The sequence below is a fragment of the Podarcis raffonei genome, chromosome 1, assembly GCF_027172205.1.
Source record: "Podarcis raffonei isolate rPodRaf1 chromosome 1, rPodRaf1.pri, whole genome shotgun sequence".
Lineage (NCBI taxonomy): Eukaryota > Metazoa > Chordata > Lepidosauria > Squamata > Lacertidae > Podarcis > Podarcis raffonei.
The window spans coordinates 96,509,356-96,535,183 of NC_070602.1; the positions used below are offsets into that span (position 1 = coordinate 96,509,356).

The following is a 25,828-nucleotide window of genomic DNA, read 5'->3' on the forward strand; positions in this document are numbered from 1 at the left end:
GCTACTGCTATGCATCAAAGTAGCAAGATCTACCAGGGTGGTGCATTCTCCTTCCCAGGAACAGTACTGTTGCAACAGAAAAACCAGCAGAGCCCCAGTCATTGGCCAAAGGAGAAACTTGCTTTTTGCTGTCTGCCACAAAGAACTCTATTACTGTCAGATGCCCTGAACTACAGAAATGAGACACTCTCCCAACAGCCTAAGGACCACTGTTTAGTTTCACTGTTTCTACCGAAGCAAAATCTCCAGCAAGCATCTGCCAGGCCCCAACTGAATATAAAAATGCATTCACAATACTACTTTTTCTGGCTTGTCAAGCTGATCTCCCTCGTATCTTTACTTCCTTTCCCTTGTCAGTCTTTCATTCTGCAAGCCTAACACTACAGTCTTTTCCTCATTTTCATTTACCGTATGTACCGTACCTATCATAGCACTACATTGCACCAATGGATGTGAATCGCTTCAAGAGACCATTTTTTGTCCAAAAAAATGGCATTCAAAATTAAACGCTTGAGCCAATTGCTCAAATCTACAGTTCAGGTGCATGCTTCACATTCATGCTTATGCAGAGGTTTATTCTATGTCTAAACAATGTATTGCGTGAAGCATCCTCTACACATTCAGTAGCTTATCGTTTCCCAGATGAATTTATATTAACAGAAATAAATTCAACGTATTGTGATATTTCTGAACCTTGATATGAGGGAAGCACCACAAAATAAAGTTTTGTCCAAATATCTAGCTATATCCTAAAACATGGAAGAAGAACCTGCAGCCCTCCAGATTATATCCAGCTACAACTCCCCATCATGTTCCTGTGAAGCAGAACTCAATGCTCTGTCATTTTCACTCATGGATTGTGAATGGTTGATGCAACTGTTTAAGGACATCAGAGTTTCTGTGAAATGTCCTATACAAGTGTATCAAGCCAAGAGATCCTGTTTGGCTTTGCTGAACTCAGAGAGTTGAAAGCAAAGAAACAAGTACTTGCAGATTAAGCTACATCGTGCAAGAGAGTGTATTCAGAAAGAACTCATTCAGGTGTCCTACATGGCAGGAAATGAAATTCCTGCTGATCTGTTGTCTAAGGTTGTTAACAGAGAACAACTTAAGGTTTATGTACAGAGGTTGCAATTGGGTTGAACCACAGGTACTACAGGTTACACGGAAAGGGGGAGGATGTTAGGATATTTCCGTCCCACCTTAAAGTATGAGAGCATTCAGCTAATGCTCAAGATTGCTGCAGAGGAGAAACTGCATGTTTCCCATGTAAGCATTATTTACAACTTTATTCAGCGTTGGTCAGAACAAAGAAAACATGACTGCCTGCGTTGAGGTCTCAGGCACAGAGAGAAACGAAAGCATATACAGAACAGAAACATCCTGTGAACAGGAAATACGTAGGCTGTGACACACAACAGCCTGTCCCCTTTTAAGGTGGAACGGAAATATCCTAACAGTCTGATCATTGTTCATGCTGGCTGGGGCTGACGGGAGCTGGAGCCCAACAATATCTAAAAGGCCACAGGTTCCCTATCCATGTACATGGTTGGGGAACCTTTTTCAGCCCAAGAGCCACATTCCCTTAAGAGTAATATTTCAGGAGCCATATGCCAGCGTTGGGTGGGACCAGAGGCTAAGTGGGCTTCACCTTTGTATAGTCGTTTCTACATACCCGTCTGTCTTCCATCAAGCAAGAGATATTGTCAGGATCCAAGGACACATTCCAGCCATGCAAGAACACTTCGGGAGAGAGCTGAGGGCCAGATACAGAGGTGTGGAGGGCCACCGGCCAGAGATTCCCTACCTATTTACTAGAACAACCTGCCTGATATTCCTGTACTCACAGAAGAGTAGGGAAGAAAAAAGGAGGGGGAAGAGACTGACACTGGTATAGATAAACAGAAGGGATATAAGCACCAAAAAAATCTAGTAGCAGTTTGATGTTCGACAAGGAAGTATGAATAAAATGGAGTCATGTGTATGGAATTAGGGAATACAATTTTATTCAAGCAATATTTGCTCTATTAAAATAATCCATCAAGAATAAACTGACAAAGTCATTGTTGTCTGGGGAGATTGCTTAACTATATTAAAGGTTTATAAGTGCCACATTTGTAAATTCATCTTTCCTGCAGTAGACTACACAATAAAAGATAGCGTATGCTAATAGATATTAGCAGCTGTAAAGAAATGCAAGAATAGCTTCCAGGAGGAAAACGTTAGTTAGATTATGTTCATATCTAGCTCCTTCTTGTCTTTTACAATTACAGCTTCTTCTGACTTCCTTCTGGTTTCTGCTGTAGCATTCTTAAGTGAAAACTGTCAAATTTCCCCAAGGCAAGTGTGCTATATGCAGCACAGTCTGGCTCCAGAGATGTTCAGCCAATGTGGTTCAGTCAACACTATATTCCAGGTGGATTAAGTATGTGCCTAAGCATCACATTTATTCATTGTCCAGATTTACAGCAGCATGGCTTCTGGTCATGCTTCAAAATGATGAGCAGTATAAATATTGGATCCATTGCTCCACCTAACACTATCCAGCTCTACCCTACATGCCATAATTACTATGGAAAAATTGCTATGGAAATAAGCAAGTGGACTATTGCTACACAAACATCCTCTTGTTCCTCAGCCAACATTTCTACTCTTAAGGCTGTCTTCCCCAACCTGGTACGCTCCAGTGTGTGGGACTACAACTTCCACCAGCGTGGCCAACAGCCCAGGATGATAAATGCTGCCCATCAGAAAGGAAAGCAGCATTAGGGCATCATGCAAACTGGCTCAAGGAGCGCAATGCCACATTGTAATCCTCTGGAAATCTCATGCCAAGGGGTGTGTGGCCATTCCACACATGCATGCACAGATCTAACCCTTGTTAGATGATTGTGACATATGAAATACATAAGCACTGTTTCTGTTCATGAGGGCTCCGTTGAGATTATTGTTCCTGCTCTGAATTTCAAGGGAAGTCTGTTTATAGCCTCTGCCTTGTGTGGCAGAGCTGTTGTAGATCTTGCTTGCCTGCAAGCTTGTATAGTACAGGAAGCTGCTCCTGTCTTGATCGCCTCCACCCAATCTTACTGGGTGGACATGTGAGTGTTGGCCAACTTGAAATCACCACCTTGCTTCACCTGTAGAGGAGGAGTTTTCCTTCCTATTATAGTGCTCAGCTATAATAAAACTGCTCCCTGCTCTTCAGAGATCTATCTACGAATAGCAGAGGAGACAATCTTCCTCCTCCTCATGGCACTGGACTGAGTAGAATCTTGTAGCAGCTGCTGAAACTGCTGCAGGCGCTGTGCAAAATTTCTAGCCCCGGGACACAATGGGAAAGGAAACCATGTCCTCTCGGGTCTAAAAGGGATTGTGGCAACTTTGCTCTCCACTGTGGAACTGGACTGGAAAATAATAGTTATTCAAGCAGCATATGGGTGCCTTGGGAGCTGCAGGTCAGAGAGGAGGAGGAGGAAGAAATTTTGGCTGGCTTTGTAGGATCAGCGATATCAGGGCTTAATGTCACCACCACCATTGCCTGCCATTTCAAAATGGACAGAGAGCACGCCACAGACACCAGAGCTTGTAAATGTCTCCCTCTCACACAACAGTAGAACTCAAGGATATTCGATGAAGCTGAATGCTTTGGATCAGAAAAAAGAAAACACTTCACCACGCTGTGTATTTAAGACTATGAAAATTGCATATTTACAACTATGGAACTTGCTTGCCCAAGAGACAGCAATTGCCATCAACTTGCATGGCTTCAAAAGAGAACTAAGACAAATTCATGGATAATAAGGCTATTAATGCCTACTAGCCGTGATGACCGTGTTCTGCATCCACTGTCAGAGGCAGTATGCCACCGAATACCAGTTGCTGCAAACTGCAAGTGGGCAGAGTACTTTTGTTCTCTTGTCCAGCTTATAGGATTCCCACAAGCATCTGGTTGGCCACTGTGAAAACAGGATCCTGGACTAGATGGGCAATTGGCCTGATACTGCAGGCTTGTCTTATGTTCTTATGCACAGCAAAAAAAGGAAAAAGAAAACTCATCATGATTTTATTTATTTTAAGAATATTGAGATACATGGTTGCTCAGTGTCAGTATATGCAAACGTCTGGATCATCTGAGACGTTATAGAACTTCATGCTCAGTAATGGTAAAACTCAAAGTGGGAAAGTACTTTTGTTTTTACATGTCTTCATTGTTGCTTTGGAACAACACTGTATCTTTCGTCCTTCCAGGCTGTGACGCTTTGTGATTAACACATTTGATTCTTTGTTTCCTGTTTCCTTTTGGTTAAGTTTGTACTTTAACAAAACCAATTAAATATTATAAGAGAAAAAAGAATAAACAAGCAGTGGGGCAGTGGCAGCGACCTTGATCACCAGCTTTTCCTGAGCCATCTACTGCAATTTATGTAACCAGCAAATTTGTAACTTGGAATGCTAGATCAGGGCGGGGGGCCAGCACTTCACCACACCAGCTGCAGGTAGACCATCCACTACCCTACTTTCTCCTCTAGTATAGCAAATTAATCTAGAGCAGGGCATATTTGTCAGAGCTGCAACAGCTACAAAGTAATAGTTCTGGGTTTAACCACAATACGACACACTTAGGGAAGAAGACTATATAACACCAATCTCATGTATTAAACATGTATTAGAGAAAGACTGTTGTGACAAGGTATGTGCCTTGTCTTGCTAAAAGGATGTTCTTAAATCCTTTTCAATTAAACAGGATATCTAGAGCATATGATATAAACTAACAAGCGGGTCAGCTGAAGGAAATCCCAAGAAAGAGAAAATGCACAGATTACATGTGCACGTTTATTTATGCATGCCAGATGCATGCATGCCAGATAATGAATGCTACTGAATTAAATAAAATTGCATTCAGCAAATGAATAGTCTACCTGCTATGATATTCTTGTTCTTCTTGTCATTCCACTGTTTCTTGTAACCATTTTTATTTCATTTGCATTGCCCGCTATTCCTGTTGTATTTTCCTGTCTAGAAATCCCCCTCAATGTATCTTATCCAATCCAGCACCTTAATACTAGCTGCATATCAGTATGCTCAACCTACAAGTAACAAAAAGATTGCTGTATTGACACACACCCAAACACTTATCAAAACCATAGATTGTTTCCTGCAAAAATGCACTTTTGAGGGGGAAAGAAATGGATATTTTCCATTACAAAGGCTTTGAGGGGGAAATGATCACAACGTTATAATGCTGTTACACACTACAAGGAAGCAGAGAGAAGTCAACCATCTTTTTGGTGACTCCTGCCATTTCTCTTTAGGATGTGACCTAAAAAGCTTGGAATCCTCAGGAACCAACACAAAGTCCATGCCTGGTCTTAACTATCCAGCGATTGCTGTCACTGAATAATTATCTATCAGCCCATGAAACCATGTTAAACTCATTATACGAGCAGGAATTTAATCTGATATGGGATTCAGAAGCACCAAGTACTAATTACAAAATGGGGGGAAAGTGCTAATCATTTCTCTTCCTGACAATTAGATGAATTAGACTCCAGTATTACAGACAATTAGGCTGTGATAGGGAACCTATAACTAGCCCTTTCCTATCAGTTTGAGAATCCTAATTTATGACGGAATCTTTAAAAACAAATTAAAGAAAAATTAAGTCTGAGCTGAACTTTTAACACCAGTATAAATCTTTGTAAACAATACCTTAACAATACCTTCATAATAAAGTGCCTTGAATTATGATAAACTAGCAAGCTGATTAATCTGCTTTACTTCTGATTTTGAAAACAAAAGCCAATTCTGACCATTCAGTACAAAATGAACAAAATTGTATCTGTCCTGTCATATTTATTTATATTGCATGAGAGGTTTGGAGGGCAGCAACACAAAAGTGTGCTTTTTCTGTGGTGGTTCTCCCTGTGGAATGCTCTCCCTAGATGATGACGCTAGGCGAGCCTATTGCATGTCTTTATGTGCCTGGCAAAACCATTCCTCTTTACCCAGACCTCTGCACATTAAATAATCTGTGGCCTGTTAAGGCCATGGGGGGAGGACGGCTATTGTGATTATTTTATCCTTATGCTGTCTATTCTTAGGGTTTTTATTATGTTTTTATTATTGTGATCTGTAAAATACGTTCTTAATGTTGTACACCAACCTGGGATCTTTTGATAAAGGGTGGTATATAAATCAAAATAAATAAATGAAAACAATGTATCTCAGTATTTTTTTTAATAGAAGGAAAAAGCATCATGTACCTGGCTGTAAGCTGCCCAGAGTGCCTACGGAAACCCAGCCAGATGGGCAGGGTATAAATAACAAAATTATTATTATTATTATTAGTAGTAGTAGTAGTAGTAGTAGCATTATTTACAATATAAACTATGGAAGAGAAGAGGAAATGTGTAGAGCTCCTATAGGGAGGGCTATTTCTTTTTATTCTTATGAGGATTATTGATTTAATGTTGTTATGTCCTTCGAACTGCATGAAGTGGTGAAGAAAACATCACAGTTTTTTCTATACTTTATTATTATTACGGTATTTTTTGCACATGTATGAATTCCTAATCTAGCAGCAAGATGTTGACAGAACAAAGATCATAACCTAACATAGGGCACAGTATTGATTTCTCAAGAGACCAGTATATGATTGGCAGGCATGAACTATGAATAATTCAAGTCTTTAAGGTCCAGGGGAAAACCTCTGCTGTCTAACAGTTTATTTGTAAATACTAACATTTCCTAAAACAGATTACTCGTATCAGTGAGGATTATGCTAATAGTCAATACAAGAAAAATGACTTGCATATATACACAAGTTAAGCAAATTATGAGAATTTGGGCAGTTAGTCTGGGTCAAGACTCTGTCATGTCACTGGTAGTTTTGTGCAAGTCTCTTCAAACAAGATGCTCTTCAGGAAATCAGGGTCAGATTTGGGGTTGGGAGATCAAAAACCTGTATAAAATCCCAGCAGCTTGCATTATAAATATCATTATAGTAAGATTTCATCATATGAAATGCATGTATCTCCAGGGTAAATTTGTTACAGTGAGGATAATGACTTGTACTACTTTGCCTTGTGATATGTTTCTCCAGAAATTATTTACTTTTTCCAGATTCACGTTTTCAGAAGAGATTAGAACTGCCTAGTGTGTGGTTATTTCTGCATCTTCTCCCTAGGCCCAGGCAGTGAGCTAAGGAGTATATTTTAGTATAGAACTGGACCAGTTTAGAGATTCGCTAGCAAATTTCTCAGTGTCTTTTTCAGGCTGCTGCAATTGCACAATCATAGTGGCTGCAGATGAAAAGCCTGCTTGTAGACACCAGTATTCAAAAAGCAATTTGATCCATGTCTGGTGGAAGCCCCCACCAGGGTCCTGAAGAATTAGCATGGGGGTAGCAGCAAATGTGAACTATCCCACTGAAAAATCCATGTCTGTCTGCTACTTTTTTATATATACTTTAAGCCCACATACAGGGCATCTGAACATTAAGGCCTTTTTTAAAAAGGATGGAAAGAAAGAAAGAAAGAAAGAAAGAAAGAAAGAAAGAAAGAAAGACCTGTGCCTCATGTGACAGATGAAATGCCAGTTTTGTTTTATAGATTATTCTACATTGTGAAACCATTGCTCTCCTGATGTGTGTTGGTGTGGATTCCTAAAAATGACACCTATGGTGCAAAGACAGTGACAGAAAAACAACCTGGAATACACAAACAAATGAAATAAAGGATCTGAAGAAAATGGGTAGGTATCACAGGATACAGAAAATAGGATATCCGTATCATTTCCCCCCATGAAGGAAGTGTACCAATTATCTTCAGGAAGTACTACAGGCATCATTTTCACTCCCATTTTGTCTGAGACACTTTAGCCAAAAGCAAAGGGCTTGGAGGGAAAGGTTTTGGAATGTAAAAAAAAAAAGGGGGGAGACCTTGGTCACATGCTTGCCAATGAATGCCAAATGAGTAACACAATGTCTACTTTATATACTATCATGTTCCAAATAAGATTTGAGTTATGCATTACCCAAAAGCATTTGTATGATGGATTATGTTTCACAGCTAGCTTTTCTAGTGAATGATATTGCATTAACGACACATGATATATTCTTGAGCTATTCAAAAATTATGAAATTTGATCAGTCCTGTCTTGTCTTGATGTAAAAAAAGCCACAAGGTTAGCTCTTAACAAAAGAAATGGCTACAAGAATCTAATATAGGTTGACATGTGCTCTACAGATTATGTAATCCTACAGCCTTACACAGTGGTAAATGAAAGATGTGTAGGTTGCCATCTGCTAAGGGCAAATCTGTCATGGACTGGTTGGACACAGAGGAGTGGTGGGAGAAACCAGCTGGGGAACCATCAAGGGAAGAATGCTCAGAGTCCAGGGAGTGGTAGTGAGACAATGGTGAATGGTTACAGGGAGAAGTCTGGGGAAAGAAGCTGTCAGAAGCTGAAGGGGCATTAAGGCTCAATGAGTTGGGAGAGTATGGGGCAGAGAAGTCAAGCATCAGAGGCAGAAGCTGAAGCAGACATGTGGGAGAAGGGAGGTCAAGAGGTAGAGATTAGTAAGGTATTGAAGACTCCTGGGTGTCTCCCCTCCCTGCTCCCCAAACAAGTAGAGGGATGAAATGGGCAAAGCAAAGATAGGCTGCATGCAGCGCTGTCTCCAATTGTTCAGAAGAAGCCCTGGAGAGGAGGACACATAGATGGCTGCGGGGAGGCAGATACCTTTACTTTCAGCAACTGATTTCATGGAGTAGGACCTACAGGGCATGAGCTGCTGTGCTCACTAAGCATGAAACCCAGCTAAGTCTGTAAAGATTGTGTTTTTCTAATAACTCCAGCTCTGAACTTGATGTACTGACCAGCTGACTCTGTGACAATATCTAAGTCAGGCATAGGCAAACTCGCCCTCCAGATGTTTTGGGACTACAACTCCCATCATCCCTAGCTAACAGGACCAGTGGTCAGGGATGATGGGAATTGTAGTCTCAAAACATCTGGAGGGCCGAGTTTGCCTATGCCTGATCTAAGGCTTCCACACTTTTATACTAGCACACACACAAAAATCTATCATTTTGATCTCAGAGGAAAATTCTTTGTCAGAAACCATTGTTGAACAAATTCATTACTTTGTATTTTCAATCTATTAGCTCAATTTAGAGCTGGAAATAAGTAAGTTTGTTTTGCATTGCTACAACGTTCTATTGCTACAAAGCAATGTGATTTTCTTAGGTTGGAGAAAAATCTGACAGCACAAGACTGAAAATATACTATAAACATAAAATGATATAGAAAACTTCAAATGCTACTGTGGCAACTCCTTTTTCTCATACAATGATTTTTTGCACAACTGCTGTTTAATTATCATATAAAACAGTTTACCTTCTCATGGGAATGTAAGTGTTATGCATAAACTCTTGCTGCTGCATCAATATCATCCAAAGCAACTTGCAGCTCCAGCAGCAATCAAATGCTACCCATGAAAATCTATACATTTATGCAATGCTATGCTATGTTAACGTCATTTGTTGTTTTCACAGGTATAAATATAACTTCAGTGTGACCTTGTCAGTTTCCCAGTGAGAATGATCAACTGCTAATCTGTGAAGTTCATACCAACCCTTTCACAAGTGCACATTAAAAATATAAAAGCTATGATCTAGGTTATTTTCAAAAGGAGTTAACAGATGACTGGTATTAAGATTAAATAGTTACCTGAATTATTGCTCAAGTTCCTGTAGTCTAGTCCTACGGGCACAGAATAAGCCACTCCTTTATCACTTTTTGGCCCAAAAAGAATGCAAACCTGGCTACAGGCCTAATTAAAGGCTTAATTGTACAGCCATCAGAGGCCTTAAATTCAGAAACTAGTAGCCCTTAAAAAAACAACCCTCAGTAATCAAATGCTCAAGAGGATTGAATGTGTGTGTGCCTGAGTGTGCTAGAGAAGCAGTCAAGAGACATTTCCTGGGAAACCATTGAATAGAGGGTAGCAGGTGAGGATTTGTAGTTCTCCTACCCCACACTTACCAATAAAAGAGATGGATAAAGAAATACTCTGAGTTTCTATTCAATAATCATGACTCACAGCTTTTAATAGAATTATCCTCCATTAATATACCGAATCCTTTCTCCCCTTTCATTCCTTCAAAGCTAGTAATTACCATCATATCTTGTAATTTCATACGTTAATTATTAACTCTTAAGTGGTATATGCTATGTAAGTTTGTGATCAACACTAATTTGACTTCACTGGATGTCCCCAAGTTTTAGTACAAATTAATTGCTTGTCTACTCTCCCACAATATATTTTTCTATATTTTTTCTATATAGTTTTCTATATTTAAGCTGCAACACTATATACACTTACAGCTGCCTGAGATTAAGTCCCCTCAAACTCAGTGAGACTGTGAAGCTTTAAAACTTTTAAACATTTATTTAAAACTGCAATCCTACGTGCACTCATAAAGAGGTTCCAATTAGGTTATAGTTGGGCTTATACCCAAATAAGTGGATACAGGATTTTAACCAAACTCTTGACAATTTTAGTTTCCATACCCTTTTTCAGATTGTATTTTTGTTTAATATATTATGACCAAAATAATACACAGCAGCATTATACAAATATGTGGCGCGGTTGAACATACAAAAGCATTTTGCGTTTTTCACTCCCAAGAGAAGCTGCATATGCAGGAAAACCCCCCTGATATGAACAAAAATAATCTGACATTCAATTCAAGAAATGAAAATCCTTCCTTCCCTCCTTCCTTCCACCAGGGCTGGCATGAATCATTTTGCTACAGGAGGAGATGGCATTCTCCCACTTCCATCTGGACTGGAACTAAGTTTCAGCTGCAAAACCGGCAATGTGATAATGTCCACACTGTTCCACAGAATAGTAGGCTAGCTCAAGGGACTTAAAGTCATTTAACCCTGCCTAATGATACAGCTACCCCTCCATTCCTACATTGTGGGGGGAAATCACAGCACTATACAGCAATACCTTAATACCCAGAAATAGTGAGCAAGTCTTTTGAGTTCTCCAGATCTCTTTTCAAGATGGATGTTAAGCAACAACAACAAGGAGAGGAGGAAGAGTGAAAAAGCTGGTTGTGTTGGAGCCCAGAAATCTGTAGACGGTAACCGTCTTGAGATGCTGCCTAAAAACAACTAGTGTTGAAATATACTGATGAATTTTAATCCAATCCACATTTTAATGTTTTATCTTCCTTTTTATAACATACCTTTCTAAAAAGATCCACAATACAGCTAGTGGCAGTGTTTGAAAAATACTAACATCTTATTTCCAGTTATTGACACATGCCTCCTGCAGGCACAGGTTTAAATTACTATAAAGTATTCCAGATTTTACCGAAATCCAGCTATGCTGATCAGTGGCGTAGCGTGGGTTGTCAGCACCCGGGGCAAGGCAAGTAATTTGCGCCCCCTAACCCGTGGATTTTAGCACTCGAGTGCGAGCGCGCCCCCCCCATGTTGCGCCAGTGCGGCCGACCCCCCCTGCACCCCCCCACGCTACGCCACTGGGGCTGGGGGCGAGCGAAGGAGCCAAGGACCCCCCCCAAAGGCTCAGTAGGAATTTATTAAATTTATTATTTGCGGAGCCCCCGCGGGCCGAGGCAGCCGAAGCCCCCTCCCCTCGGGCGCCTCCCCGCCCCCTCCTCTCCTTGGGCTGTAAGTGGAGCCCGCGCTCCGAGGCGCTCCAGATCCGGGCTTGGCGAGCGCCTCTCCTCCTCCCGGCCGGATCCGGGGGCTTCCAGCCGCGCTCCGTCCTCCCCCCCGCGGCTGAGACTTGCACTGAGAGCCGGAGCCAGCGGCGCCCCCTTCCGCCGGGAGACCCTCGTCCGCCCGCCGGCTTCCTCTCGGAGGGTTTTGGGGAGCGCAGGGCACAGCGAGGCCCCTCGGAGCTCTTCGTCCCTCCCAGGCGGCAGAAGCAGCCGCCGCCTGTGGCTGGGCCGAGGGGATGGTGGCGGCGGGGTGCGGAGGCTGCCCGTGCCCGGCCAGGCATCGGTGGCGGCGTCGGCGCTGCTGCAGCGGCTGCTCCTCCTGCGAGCAGTGAGTGGAGCGCAGCTGCAGCGGCGGCGGGGGGCGCGTGCAAGGCTGGCAGTGGCGGCGGGGAGCCCGGCGGAGAAAGGAACTTGTCCCTTCCCTCTGGACTCGCGCCCCCCCCCGATGTTGCGCCCGGTGCGGCCGGCACCCCTGGCACCCCCCACGCTACGCCACTGATGCTGATTATCATACACTTGTATCAAGGCATAGACAAATTATTATTGTTTCCAGCTGGAGTATAACTTGTAGATTACACAACTATGGTTGTACATCTTCCTCAGCATCAAACTATACAGGTCAAAAACTAAGCTTCTGGCGTAGGATTCACTATGCCCATGACAACCTGTTCATAAAGCACAGATGGCAATATCATACCCTAGATTATATTTCCTGCAAAAGGTACCACTTGGATGACAGTTAAACAGATTAATTACAAGGAAAGGTCAGGTGTTTATGCACCTTGTGCTACATAATTATTTATACATGCATAAAATATTTTACCAAGAGGACAAAAGATCTGAATGATGTAGTTGTGTTGATACATAGCTGGTACAACTTGTTTTCCTTGGAAAACAAAGTACAATAAGTTTTGGTGTGCATTTTTAAAAGAAGCCAGGGCATTTTTAACTGCCATTCCTACATCACTGAACCAAGGTATGTCCGCTATAACTACTTTCTGTTACTAAGTGCTCTGGAAGTCATTCAGTGGTTTATTATAACAATTATCATTTATATATCCCTTTTCACTGCTCTATGAGTTTCACACACTCAATAATCCTCAAAACCACTTTTTAAAGACAGGCTGATATTACTGCCTATATCAAAGCTGAAGGACTGGCAGATGAACATTTATACGGTCCTTTACAACTTCCTTTGGTAGTTTATATAACGAAAAAGCTTAGGAAAACAAAAAGGAAATCCAGGAGGACAGCAAAATCAGGGCTAGATGAGCCTCTCTGGGGAGAGCATTTCACAACTGGTGCACCATCACTGAGAAGACTCTGCACTTAGAAGCTACCTCAATTCCAATGATAAGGATGCCCAGAGAAGGCCACCTTCATTTTTAATGCTAGTGGGATCAAATGCATCTCAGCAGTTCCAAAGGATAAGTGACCATGGAACAGATGAGAAAATAAGAGAAGAGCTCGATAAAGGCTGTGAACCTTTGAAGCACACTCAAAGCACATTATTTCAAAAAAAATTGGCCACCTCACCCTGAATTACATTTCCCAGCAACTGTTAAACTACCATGCCCAGAATATATACAACATCTCATTTCACATTAGATATTAGGCCTCCTACCGTGTAATCAACCTGCTTATGCGATTAATTCATTCTGTCCATAACAGTACGCTATAGAGTTGTTTTCTATATTTCATAGCAGATTGTTATCCTACCATAAAACTGCGCTACTGAATTTTTTTTTTAGTCTTTTTTCACTAAAAATACATTCATTAGTCGTGCTCTATTACATTTTGAAATATCAAGACTTGTTAATTAAAATGATAAGTTTGTGTTGCATACCTAACACCCCACACATCAAACCCATAGAACAGGCTCCTTTGGGTATTATTAGTTCCACACAGCTGGAAATGATAGTCTGATAAATGTTGGCTGCCACAGTAAATCACATAACAGTAAGGTCTGTTGTGTCAGGAAGCAAGCATTAATTAGTAAGGGCTGATTTAACTCAAAGGATTAACATCCTCAATCATACAGTGAGCCTTTCTTCCACACCACCTCTCAGCCACTCCTTGCGATCTGATAAAGAGTTTGAGGTCAACTTAAAACATTCAGTTCATAATATCTTGCTGATATTGGGTGGAGATTTTTGCTATGGTAACAAACATCCTGCTACTCAGTCAATGAGAGTTTTTGTCGATTGTTCCAAAGAATCGGGAACTGGTCTTTTAAGGCCTAGTAAAACAATATTGCTCTAAAATCATGTTGCATTTAGCTCTGAAGAGATCTTTACCCTCATTAATAATGTTACATTTTGAAGCATTTCAAATACCACGATTCACAAAACCATGAGGTGGAATCCAACTGTGCCCTTCTAATAGCAAAATGGTTATTAATCCAACAGACACCTCAGCTAGCAAAAGAGGGTACATGATTTTTAACCAATTCCACCTCTCTCCTGTTGGAAGTAAAGCTGCATCTGAAACGGGGGTGGGGGGTGGGGTGAAGGTTTTCATTCTTTTTTCGCCCTCCTCCTTCAATTAGTGTTAGAGACTTTCCTTCTGTTAAGGACTCCATGATCGCAACATGTAACCTTGTCTTCAGAATGGCTTTGATTATTACTAGGAATAATAAATCTTAAACATCTTTCTTCTTTCAACCAGCAGTCTTACTAGACTATTTATTGCTGTACTCTGCTGTGACATACATGCCCAACTCCAATATCTCTTGCAGCCTTTTTACATTTTCCAAAAATATATTCAAGAGTTCAGGAACATTCAAGAACAGCAATGAAGGGTAGGTAGTACAGAGAGCTGAGGAGGGGTAAATCTGGGAACAAGCAATGCCATCAGTACTGCTGGCATGGTCCTTAGAGCAATGAATTATGGGCAAAATCACTCAGAGAGCTGCTACCACTTTGCCACAACAATGGCAAAATACAGTTTAAAAGTGAAGGGCATTTTACACTAATTTGCCACCTCCATTTCTGGTTGCAACAGTGCTCTTGCAGTAGGTGGGTGAGCAGGAGAGGAAGGGAGAGCAGCAGGAGTGGGTGGGTGAGTGAAGAGAAAGGAGAAGCAGGTCTGTTGAACAGCCATTGAGTTGTAATTGGTTGGTGATTGGACATGCAGGGAGATAGCAGAGACATAATCTGTCATCTCACCCAATCTGCTGTCTTAGCCACATGGTTTAATGCAGATCGTTACTGGGCCCAGCCTTATTGATAGGTCACTCTACGTAACTAGTACCCAGTAATTAGGGAAAGATTCTACCAGGCTGCAACTCAAACACTGCATGGGGGAAACATTTGGAAGCTAAATTGTAGATCATGTTTAGGGTAATTGATGGTTGTGGTATTCTGCTTTTCCAATGGAAAAGAAGTATTTATTGCGACCGACATATATCTAAGTGTGCAAAATTCATACTCCTATAAATATTCTTAAAATCGCTGATTATGATGCACAGGTGTCAATCCCACTGAGATTAGTTTTTGGGTATTACTGTCATTTATTATGAAATTATAAGACTGCTCCATCTGGTCTTTAATGAAACACCTGGAGCTACACGTAGAAAGCTCCTCTCTCCATACTCAGCTGGCTGCTACTTTAACCTGGTACTGAGAAGCATGTAAATTACAGTGTGAGTCATATTTGAACTTAATTACAAATTGCATACATACACCATGAGCTACACTAAACCCACTAAAAGCTACACTCTGGTTTATGGTAAACCAAAATATGATGTTTATTAAACTGTTCTCTACATGTGCAGAAAGATTAGAACAGGTAAGTAGAATTCATTCTAAGATTCGCCAGTCAAGTTTTTCTGATGAAAAGTGAATGATCAATGGTATATGGTTATTTCCATGCAAGTATTTGTTGACTTTGAAATCCTTTTGAGATCTTGTACTTAACACCAGAACTACATTGTAGTTAGAATATCTATGTGCGAATTGGAGTATCATGCTAGAAAATCTAATCAGCACAGGTATCATAGGAGCCAACACTCTGGTTCCCCCAAAAAATATTTGAGCAGGCAAGGCCATTTTGGAAAATTGTTTCTTTGTTCCATTTTGGAAAGTTGTTTCTTTGTTAACTATGCATTTGGACACCTCTTAAGATATTGTGACCAGATTCTGCATCATAGTTCCCGAGATCAAGGTGCAGGTCTTCATCTATGTTTTGATACAGGTGGACACCAATTTGAATCAAGATGACAGAATAAACTTTTCAAACTGCAGTGTTTTCATTTATTGGAATCCCTGGGCAATTCCAGGTACAATGCTGCTAGTTATTAATGAAAAACCTATTCCATTTAAATATATTTCATATTTTTAAAATAAGATCTTAAAAAGTGAATGTTCTGTAATTTCTGCAAGTATTTGGCATAATTCACATATTTTTGTCCTTAATTTGAAATCCACTGCAAAAATTGAATAGCCATGACATATATCCTTAACTATAATCCTAATTTTGAATTAGCATAAACATGAACTATCACCAGCTACCAGAACTTCAGAAGGCTGAACTTGCAGATGACATAAAAACAAAAAGACTCAAAAGTCAAAGGGCACATCTCTTCTACCTTCTTGAAAGCCAGTGTGGTGTAGTGGTTAAGAGCGGTAGACTTGTAATCTGGTGAACCGGGTTCGATTCCCCGCTCCTCCACATGCAGCTGCTGGGTGACCTTGGGCTAGTCACACTTCTCTGAAGTCTCTCAGCCCCACTCACCTCACAGAGTGTTTGTTGTGGGGGAGGAAGGGAAAGGAGAATGTTAGCCGCTTTGAGACTCCTTCGGGTAGTGATAAAGCGGGATATCAAATCCAAACTCTTCTTCTTCTTCTCCTCCAGGACTTCACAAAGTGAAATGCATATTACAGCCAGACATCCTCCCCCAATCATTCCAACCCACTTTTCCTCAGAAATTCAACAAGGATGGAATTACATGTTTGCACTGGAACTTGCTGCTCTTTAGCCTTCAACATTAGTGCTTCCTCAGGCAAGGAGAGCACTCTCAGTGCCTCAGACCTACCGCCTGCAGTAACCACCTGTTTCATAGTTCTGAGCACTACCCTGGCTCAGGTGTAAATATTGCAATATGTTTAACATGGAGGAGGGAGAATCAAGAAAGTGTAAACAAGCCTTAGCTTTCCCTGGTTGTATATTTTTAGGATAATATCTATGTTACATGTGAACCTCCAGATTCTTGGATTCTGTTAACAAACCTCTTGAATGTTGAGCTCCAGAAGCACATTCAGGGTGTCAGAATTTTAAGATGACTTAAGGAATGCTATTGTCTTAAAAATCCCTATTATGACTAATTTGAGGACCAAAAAGAAATGTACCAAATGTACCGAAAAGAAACACACAAAACATGTTCTCAGTGCACCCCAAACTGTATATTCTCTTCTGATCATGAATGATAGGCACTCATTCAATGCATGCAGCTGCCATAATCTGTAGACCCATAAATCTACAACAGTATTATTTCTGCTGACAACAGCAAAGGAAGCTCCATGGAGGGGACAAATCTTCATAGCAACAATGGGGAACAGTGCTTGTTAGTCTATCTTGGTGCACTACAGCGGTTTCTAAAGGAGTTTCTACATTAAATTAGTCCTCTAGTAACTATTCAGGCAGCTAAGAATATATCACCTAAATCTGATTCTTGACATTTGCACTGTCACCAGACATCTCCGCCTCCATAGTTCAGAGAATGACATGCCCTTAACTAGATTAACCAACAGGTTTTCAAGTTGAACAAGGAAATAATCCTGCTTTTTGGATTCTACTTGGCTCCAATCATTCCTCATTATCCTTGGTTTGTCCAGAATATCTAATGATTTTTTCTTCATTGCAAACTGGCAATGCTAAACAGGAAAATGGTTCTAGCCAGACCTGAAATAAAGATTGGAGAATCTACTACAAATACATTTAAGACTGTATTTTTCTGCTTTCTCATTAAACTATAATGAGAAAAAAAATCATTCCAGAGTCTTTTTTTAATAACTTCATCAATATATCTGAATATCTCATGCACCCTACTCTTGTGTTAAAGCAAAAGTTTGCTTAAGAGCAGAAGGGAAATTATGAAGACTGAGGGCTCTTCCAGACTTGTACTTGTCCCATGCATAGAAAGCATGTATCCAAGCATTTTTCCACTTGCCCCAGTGCTTTCCCCCAGAAAACCTGCTCTTTAGTGATAAATTGGCACAAGCATCAACCCAGAGAAAACTCGATTGACACTTGTTCCAATTCAGTGGTAAAGATTGGGTTTCTTCTGAGGAAAGCAGCGGGGCAAGGGCAAATCTGGATGAGCCCTGAATAATAGCTGAGGTCTCAGAACATATCTTAAAAGAAATGAAAATGCAGGAACACAGAAAGAAAGCAGTAACAGTCTGACAGCTACCGAAAGTGTTTGGCTAGCTGGTCTGCATTCTCAAGAGAAGGGGGTAGAAATCACTGGACTTCAATGCTAACACTTTGCCACTGTGAATAAGCAGAACAGGAAGAAGCTAGGAAACAGAGTGCCATAAATAGCAGGTGTTTGGAAATGATTCTCAGAGTCAATCTAGCTATCCCAAATGACAAGCAGAAGTCAATCATATAACACAGGAAGCAATCACCAAGCTGTCTGGCAAGCATCTCAGCTTGAAAGATTGGCCAAACATGGGAACAGCTGACAAATGAAAGGAAATATGAAATATGGAGAAAATGCAGCGTTATAGTAATGAACCATCAAACAACTGAATCATGCATAAAATTAAATCACTCCAACTTTATCCAGGCTATACTTGATATATTGAATTACACTGTAACACATTTTTTTATTAGCTAATTACATATCAGCCGACATATACTTGTTTACATTGAAGATATGTATTGTGTCTGTATTGAATCTTTTGTAAACCTAAGGTATGGAAACTTCGTTGAAAGTTACGTTAAGACAAACTGAAAATCAATCAAGCAGTCTTAGAGAAATGCTTATATTGATTAGAAAGGTATCTAGACAACACAGCATTTAGCAAACGTATAAAATTTGAATATTCTGTTCACTTTATACTATTACATTGCATTCTGCTGCAGTCAGATAAGTAAAACAAGTATTTAACAGGCAGAATATAGATCTGAGGGTCAAAATATTAGATGATGTGTGATTGAATCCCCAGCTTGTTGCTATTATTATTAATAAGTATAATCGGGGAGGGGGGAGATGTAATCTGATCAAGACTGCAACACTTGAAAGGAGTGAGCAACATCCCCCCCCCCAATTTTGTCTCCTTACCTGTCATGGATCCCACCAAAGACCTACATGCCTTATTAGTGGGAAAACATGTGTCTGTATATTCTCTTTAATGGGGAATACAGCAGCTTTGGAGATAAATTAGATCACAAACATGGTACCAGTGCCCATTGCCAAAGCCCCACTGCAACAACCCTGATCAAATTTGGAAACCCTTGCAACTACTCCAAAAAGAAATAAAAGCAAGCAGGCTTTCCTGTCACAGATGTCCAACTTACGTATTATCTAGCTTGGGCCTTTGATTCTATACCAATTAAATCAGCACTGAACATGTTCCTTTCTCGTAGTATAAATGCTATGTACCTAATAAATCTATTTTACTATACTAAAATGCCTATGGGTTTAAAACCTATATGATACTCAGGTTGCAATCCTATATGTTGTGTTCGTGCTACTTGCAAGTTGATATATCTTGGGTTCCAGTATTAAAAAGCACAGGTGTCTCTAAAGGGCACTTTAATTTTTTCTAGGCAATTACTATTATTACTAGGATGTTTTTTAAATATTAAGGGAGGTGGCTGTAGATGCAAGGATATGACATCAATTAAAAAACTGTTTGGTCTCCCACATGCTACTTCAGTGCTTGATACAATGGGTGGTATTCAGGCAGTTTTTATTCAGAGTAGACCAACTGAATGAATGAACATGACTAAGTTAAGCCCATTAATTTCAGTGGGTCTACTCTAAAACATAGTTGAATACCAGCCAATGTGCCCTTCCATCTTTAATGTAGGTTCCTATGTCCTAACAGGTTTAATAGCAATAACCTGAAAATTAGGAAATTGCTTTAACTTGACTAATCCATGCAGCCCAGCATTGTATACTCTGAATTAAGCCCCACTGGTTTAAAGAGGACAAAGCAAAGTGTACAAGGCACTCTTTTTCAACAGCATAATATTTCAACCAACTGCACCACTTGCTATAGTTGGCATATTTACAGAATCAAAGTTCCATCAAAAACCTCCAGTATGTGCCCTCCCCTTTCAAAATCATAGAAAAATTCTTAAAAACCACAACTCATTTTGTCTCCCTAAATACTTCCTTGTGCCCTAATTGTATGACAAGGTATCATTAACGTTGTTTGAGGACAATATAATTGTTGCTGTTCTGATTCCAAGGCAGTAAAATCATACCAATGAAACAGGACAATTCTCTTGTCTGTGCTTTATTTCTTTTGTACTAGAGGAAACCCTGCTTTCACGTTTTCCTTTCTTCTTGCTTTTTAAATATTGACGCATGGTGTGTGTGTGTGTGTTTGCCATACAAATTACTCCAAGTAATATATGCTGAGTATTGCAGAGCCCATTTGGCCAGATTCTAATAGCTCCCCTTGGGAGCTGACACTAGCTTTCAGCCGTAGCCCATCACTGCAGATTAGCACAAGAACATGTGCTGCAACGGCATCCAGTTTTGCTTCTCTCACACCAAGAGATGATATTCTGAGAATCCACAAGCGAGTCCTGTGCGTCTCTGAGAACTGGAGTTCTATTTTTATGATGAACAATATTAAATCAAACAAAAGCCAACTAACTTTTCTGTTAAGCTACTGCAAAATCTTGTACTTCACATCACAAGATGTCTCTACAGAGTTAAATAAAGTACATTTTGCATAATTCATAGGTTAGCACAACCTGCTACTAAGTGTGTAACATTTAAACTATGCTGAGCTAGCGTCTTTCAATTTAAATGAAGTAAGCAGCCTTTAATTTCATGTGATTTTTAAAGTAATATTTGCTTTAGATAGATGCTTTCTAGAATATTTACTTAAAGAGCCTAAAGCAGAAAAGCCAGATCCACATGGGCATCATTAAATGTACCCCAAGGAGCATATAATCTTATCAGAATGGTGGAGATTGTACTCCAAACATTAATTATGTATTATTAGCCACAGGAAAATAAATATTACATGTTTTGTGTGTAATTCTTCTGCCTTTGCTCTGTTTTTTTTTTTAAATGGCATCCAAGAAAGATACAGGCTTGTTTAAACTTAATTCAATTTAAATTAAATTCACTGTATTTTTTATATTATTGAGAAAAGAGAATACATTTCCATATCTGCAAAGACTAACAGGAAACAAAAATCTGCTCCTTCATCTGACCTTCAACAATTATGTCCTCTTCAGCGAAAAAGAAAAAGAAAAAAAGAATACACACAGCTGTTTTATTAATTTATAAGCACGGGGCAAGCCTTTTCTAAGTCACTTCAGTAGCAGAGCTATATAAAAGCACACAGCAGCATCGTGTACGGCTTTTTAAGCATTCAGGTATCCAAGACAAAGGCTGAAAGATTTGAAATATGTTCAATACTCACTGAAGGCAGCAACTGCCAGAGCCAGTGTGACAATAATGGAAGCCCATGAAACCCACAGTGCCTTCTTTCTGTAGCTTTGAGCTTCATGAGGTTTTAGTCTTGTGCTGCTTTCTAGTAAACCTGGTAAGGGAATCAGAAGAGGAAATCAGTGTGGGCTGTGTTTTATTCCCCTTTTAAAGAAAAAAAGAAATTAGGTCCATTCAGAACCAAACCAGGAATTCCTTGTGTATTTTTCCCGTTTAGGAGAAATCCTGTTCACCTTATTTATATACCATAAATAATGCTAAAGCAGGTGCATGGGTTCAGGTTTGTCTTTGTATTTCACAGGAGGTTAAAAAAAAAGAGTACCAATTGCTGCTTGGAGCAACCTGGAGCCAATCATAAAATAACCAGACATCTTTAGATTTTTGCATACACACACTCAATTCCTGATCAAACCTTAAAGAGCATGGGGAGAGATTGCTTAAGGTGCCAGTGAAACAGATGCACAAACCAAGCAGCAGCTTGATAGAAGAGCAAAATAAAGGTGCTGATCTGATGCATCTCTGAAAATCAGAGCAGGTGCAGTAGAGGTTAACATACGCCATTGTTGTGCAGCCATCTCCCCAAGCTCGTTGGGGGTTTTTTTGTGTGTGTTTCAGTTCTAAAGACCTTACTTGCACTAGCAAAATTTAGTCAAAATAAAACAAAACAGGTGTGTTCATGTATTAAGCTCCCCTCCCCCTCTTCGTGTTGTTCACTCTGGAAAGAATAGAATAAATATTTCCAGTAGGATTTTGCTAACTCTTGGCAACAAATGAACCAACTATCACAGGATCAGACTTAACAAAACCCCAATGAATTAGTGGGGTCCATACCAAAAGAGCAATAGGAGGATCTATGCCCTGCCAAAATAGAACACATATTTGTGGTGCAAAATTAATAACAACATTATAGTTAAAATAGTTAAAACCAGTTCTTGGTTGCTACTGGATTCTGAAAGATGGTACAAGTCTAAATTGTTTAAGCACCACTCGAATTAAAATTTATGCATTTTACATTAAAATATTTGAATCTTACATACTATTAGAATTGTACAAATGTTTTACAATTTACTACGTCCAGGGAAAAATGGAATGTGTCACCAGGTAAATTGTTCCCCTTAAAACATATTGCGCTTGTATGTATGAAAAGACTTTGGGGATTGCACACAAGTATCTATCTGCCAAACACATAAAATGAAAATAGTTTCACAGGTAATGCTAGACCTTTGCAACTTATATCACGAGTGCAAATCCCATCCAGAATGTGACTTCAAATCTTCCTGTGGCACATACCTGGGTTAATTTATACACAGACAAGGCTAGAAAGCCTATATTATAATTATAAAGTCATGTTCACATTTGAAGATTACTGCATTTGATATTTTAGTACATGTAATGAAAGATGTGATGTGTTTTATTAAATTGATATTTTCCCCCATTTGTATGTAAAAAATAATTTGTAATTGATACAAAGAAACTCTCCTACTGACAATACATTTATGAAGTTGGTTTTTTACATATGCTGCTTTAATTGGTATTACACAGATTTTTTTTTATTTCAGATTAACTAAAATAATTTTAATGCATTTTCTTATTCCAAATACAGTAGTCACACACAAAGATTCTCTGAATCCTAACGAAAGTAGAGAGGGGACTCTCACAACTTTGTTTTATATCAGACACTGAAAAAGACTAAGCTTCCCTAAAGGCTGAAGCGAAAACCTTCATACTTTGTCCATGATCCATCAAAATGCACCTAAACACCCTACAGACATAGCATTTCAAAAAGAAAAGAATAAATTCATTGAAATTTTGATTGATTAAAGCAAAAAATAAAAACTATTCCTAACATTTCCTTGGAAAGAGTAATAGCTCAGACCTGTGAGTTTGTTATCAATGGAAAGGGAGGGACAAGGAATGAGCTTATGAGTTCTTTGTCTTATTTCCCCCATACATCCATTATCTTTTACTAGGTCCTTTGTTCCTTCTCACCATCATCGCCTTACATCTATAGAAGATGTTTAGTGGGAAGATGATTCCCAGGTGAATCAAGATCCCTCTATTCCTGAGCCCAAACTCTTGAATATAGACCAACTTGGCATATACTGCCCAGTCCTTATAAAGTGACTAAGCCACTGCAAAGGCCTTCAAATATCACTATTTCGTTTAGAAGAGCAGCTCCTAATTAAATAAAAATAAAAATGGATGCACAGTGACCCATCATACCCAACAAGATTGTAGCCAGAATGCTGCCTGGGAATAGGATCATCCCTTTTTATAACTCGGAAACTGAAAAAGGACTGTGGACAGTTGCAGAGAACGAAGAGCAAAGAGCAGGCTCCAAGTCAGGCAGGGAGCTGCTTGGCTTCAGATGAAACAGAATGTCATGGGAAGAGTGCAGAGAAAGAAAAACACACAAATCTATTGAATAGGCACGTGCTTGGCAGGTGCCTGTTAGGGAGACAATAGACTGAATGCCCCTTCTTTCTAAGAAGGGGTGTGGAATGGGTAAAATAACATGCTTTCTTTGCAGTCAATGGGGATGCCTGTCTGCATTGTAGTGAATGCATTTTAAATTGCATTTTGAAGACTGGGTGGTTCAACACTAAAGAAAAGGCTGGTGTTTCTTTGTTTAAGGCTGTCAGTGCTCCATTTCTTTTCTAAAATAAAAAAGAATGAGTGAGCAAAGAATTTAACTGCAAGGTTGGCAAAATAGATTGTGTTAAGTGTGTGTGGTGTGTGTGTTTGTGTAGAGAGAGAAAGAATTAAATATGAAAGACAAACCAACAGCACAAGCTTAACCTTGTCTACTCTGAAGTAAGTCCTAATGAATTCAATGGGACTTACTCCCAGGCAAGCAGAGTTAAGATTTCAGTCCAACTATTAAGAAGGGTCAAGGAGGACAGAATGGTCATTCAGATGGCTGCTGCAGGTGATAAGACAATGGACGACAAGCAGACCAGTTGTGAGGAAAGAACAGCTAGCGGTGGAGGAGACAGACCACGGGAGGTCCATAGATGATGTATGAGAAGCAGGAGTGGCTGAGGAAGGTGAAATACAGGAGGCAGGATTCAGCAATGGAGGATGCACGGCAAAAATGGGTCTATAGGAAGGAAAGGGCGGTAAAGGCATAAGAAGGGATGAAGTGTGGGGTCTTGGCATGATATAGCTGGTTACAAGAGCGACGTGGCATAATTTAGTGGGGTTAAGAGTAGCGATTTATTGGTCAGCGAGGTAAATTAGAAAGTGCTAGGACGTCCGTGAGGGAGATATAGAGGCGAGCGGGTGGGCTGCAGAGACTTGGCCGGACCCGGGATGGCGAGAGAGAGAGAGAGAGAGAGAGAGAGAGAGAGAGTGTGTGCTAGGCGCGTAGAAAGGAGCCGCTCGGCCATAGGGGTGAGGTGATTGAAAGAAGGCTTTCCTAGAGAGTCGCCTGGGAGCGGTGGCTTCGCGGTGGGTCGGTCCTGTTCGACGCCAACTTAAGGAATCTTTCGGGAGCCGGCCAGGTGCAGGGCGCGCGCGGGAAAGGAAGAGAAATGGGCGCGTGACAGGAGCCTGGTTTCTGCAGGGGGGGGGGGGAGAGGAGAAGCATGTTGTTGGGAGACGTCACTGGCCCCAAAGACTCACCTCTATCCTCCAGCTCTTCACTGAACTGCACGTCCTCCCCGACGCGCAGCGTCTCCGCTGGCTGCGGGTCCCGGGCAGGGTAGGCTGGCGGGGGAGTGGTCCCGGGGGGCTGCACGATGGTGGGCTCGGGGAAGCTGTTGCTGCCGCCGCCCAGTTCGTCTCCGGACGTCTCCATAGTTGGGCAAGGCGGTAGAGAAAGCAGAGCAAAGGAAGAAGAGGGCGAGGCGGCAGGGGACGCCAAGCCGTGGGAAAAGGCGCGCGCGCGCGGGGAAAGAGACGCCGAGGCTTCCTTCTCACGAGCCAGGCATGCAGCGAGCGAAAGTGGCCGTCGCCTCGCCTCGCCCTGGCCGCTCCTCCTCGCACATCAACTGCAGGTGGGACCCGCCGGCGGCCTCCCCGGTCGCTCGGCTCCTCCCACCGTCCTCGAGGCGGACGAGAGCGCGCCCAAACTCCCCTCCCCGAGCTCCGGCGTCGGAGGGGCTCGAGAGCTGGCGGCGTCTCTCCACACTCGGAGTCCCAACAAGCCTTGCCTAAAACCTCCCGTTAGCCGAAGCCAATGCTAGGCTGCAGTTAGCAGGAGACACTACACCTCGTGTTAGCACGAGTCTGAGCTCCCACCCGCATCATGGGAAGTTTATGTTTAATTCAACTTGTGCGCTGCCCTATTATCGAAAGAGGTCTCGGTCGCGGCTGGTGGAAGCAGCGCGCTCAACCCGCAGCCACCCTTTTTAAAATGCTATAAATTAAAGGAGGAGGAGGAGGGCTCTCCGGGCGTGTGGCGGTTGTAGCAGCGATTGCG

At 41.0% G+C, this 25,828-nt stretch overlaps 1 protein-coding gene across 1 annotated transcript in view; it reads right to left on the reverse strand.

Moving 5' to 3' along the window:
- Nucleotides 1-25,691, reverse strand: part of TMEM163 (transmembrane protein 163) — a 72,195-nt gene extending 46,504 nt beyond the window's left edge. The window contains exons 1-2 of the mRNA XM_053405371.1: nt 25,030-25,691; nt 21,380-21,499 (exon numbers count right to left, since the gene is read on the reverse strand). Of these exons, the coding sequence (XP_053261346.1) occupies nt 21,380-21,499; nt 25,030-25,204 (295 nt within the window). The 5' untranslated portion in view covers nt 25,205-25,691. The remainder of the gene's footprint in view (nt 1-21,379; nt 21,500-25,029) is intronic.
- Between the last annotated feature and the right edge of the window lie 137 nt (nt 25,692-25,828).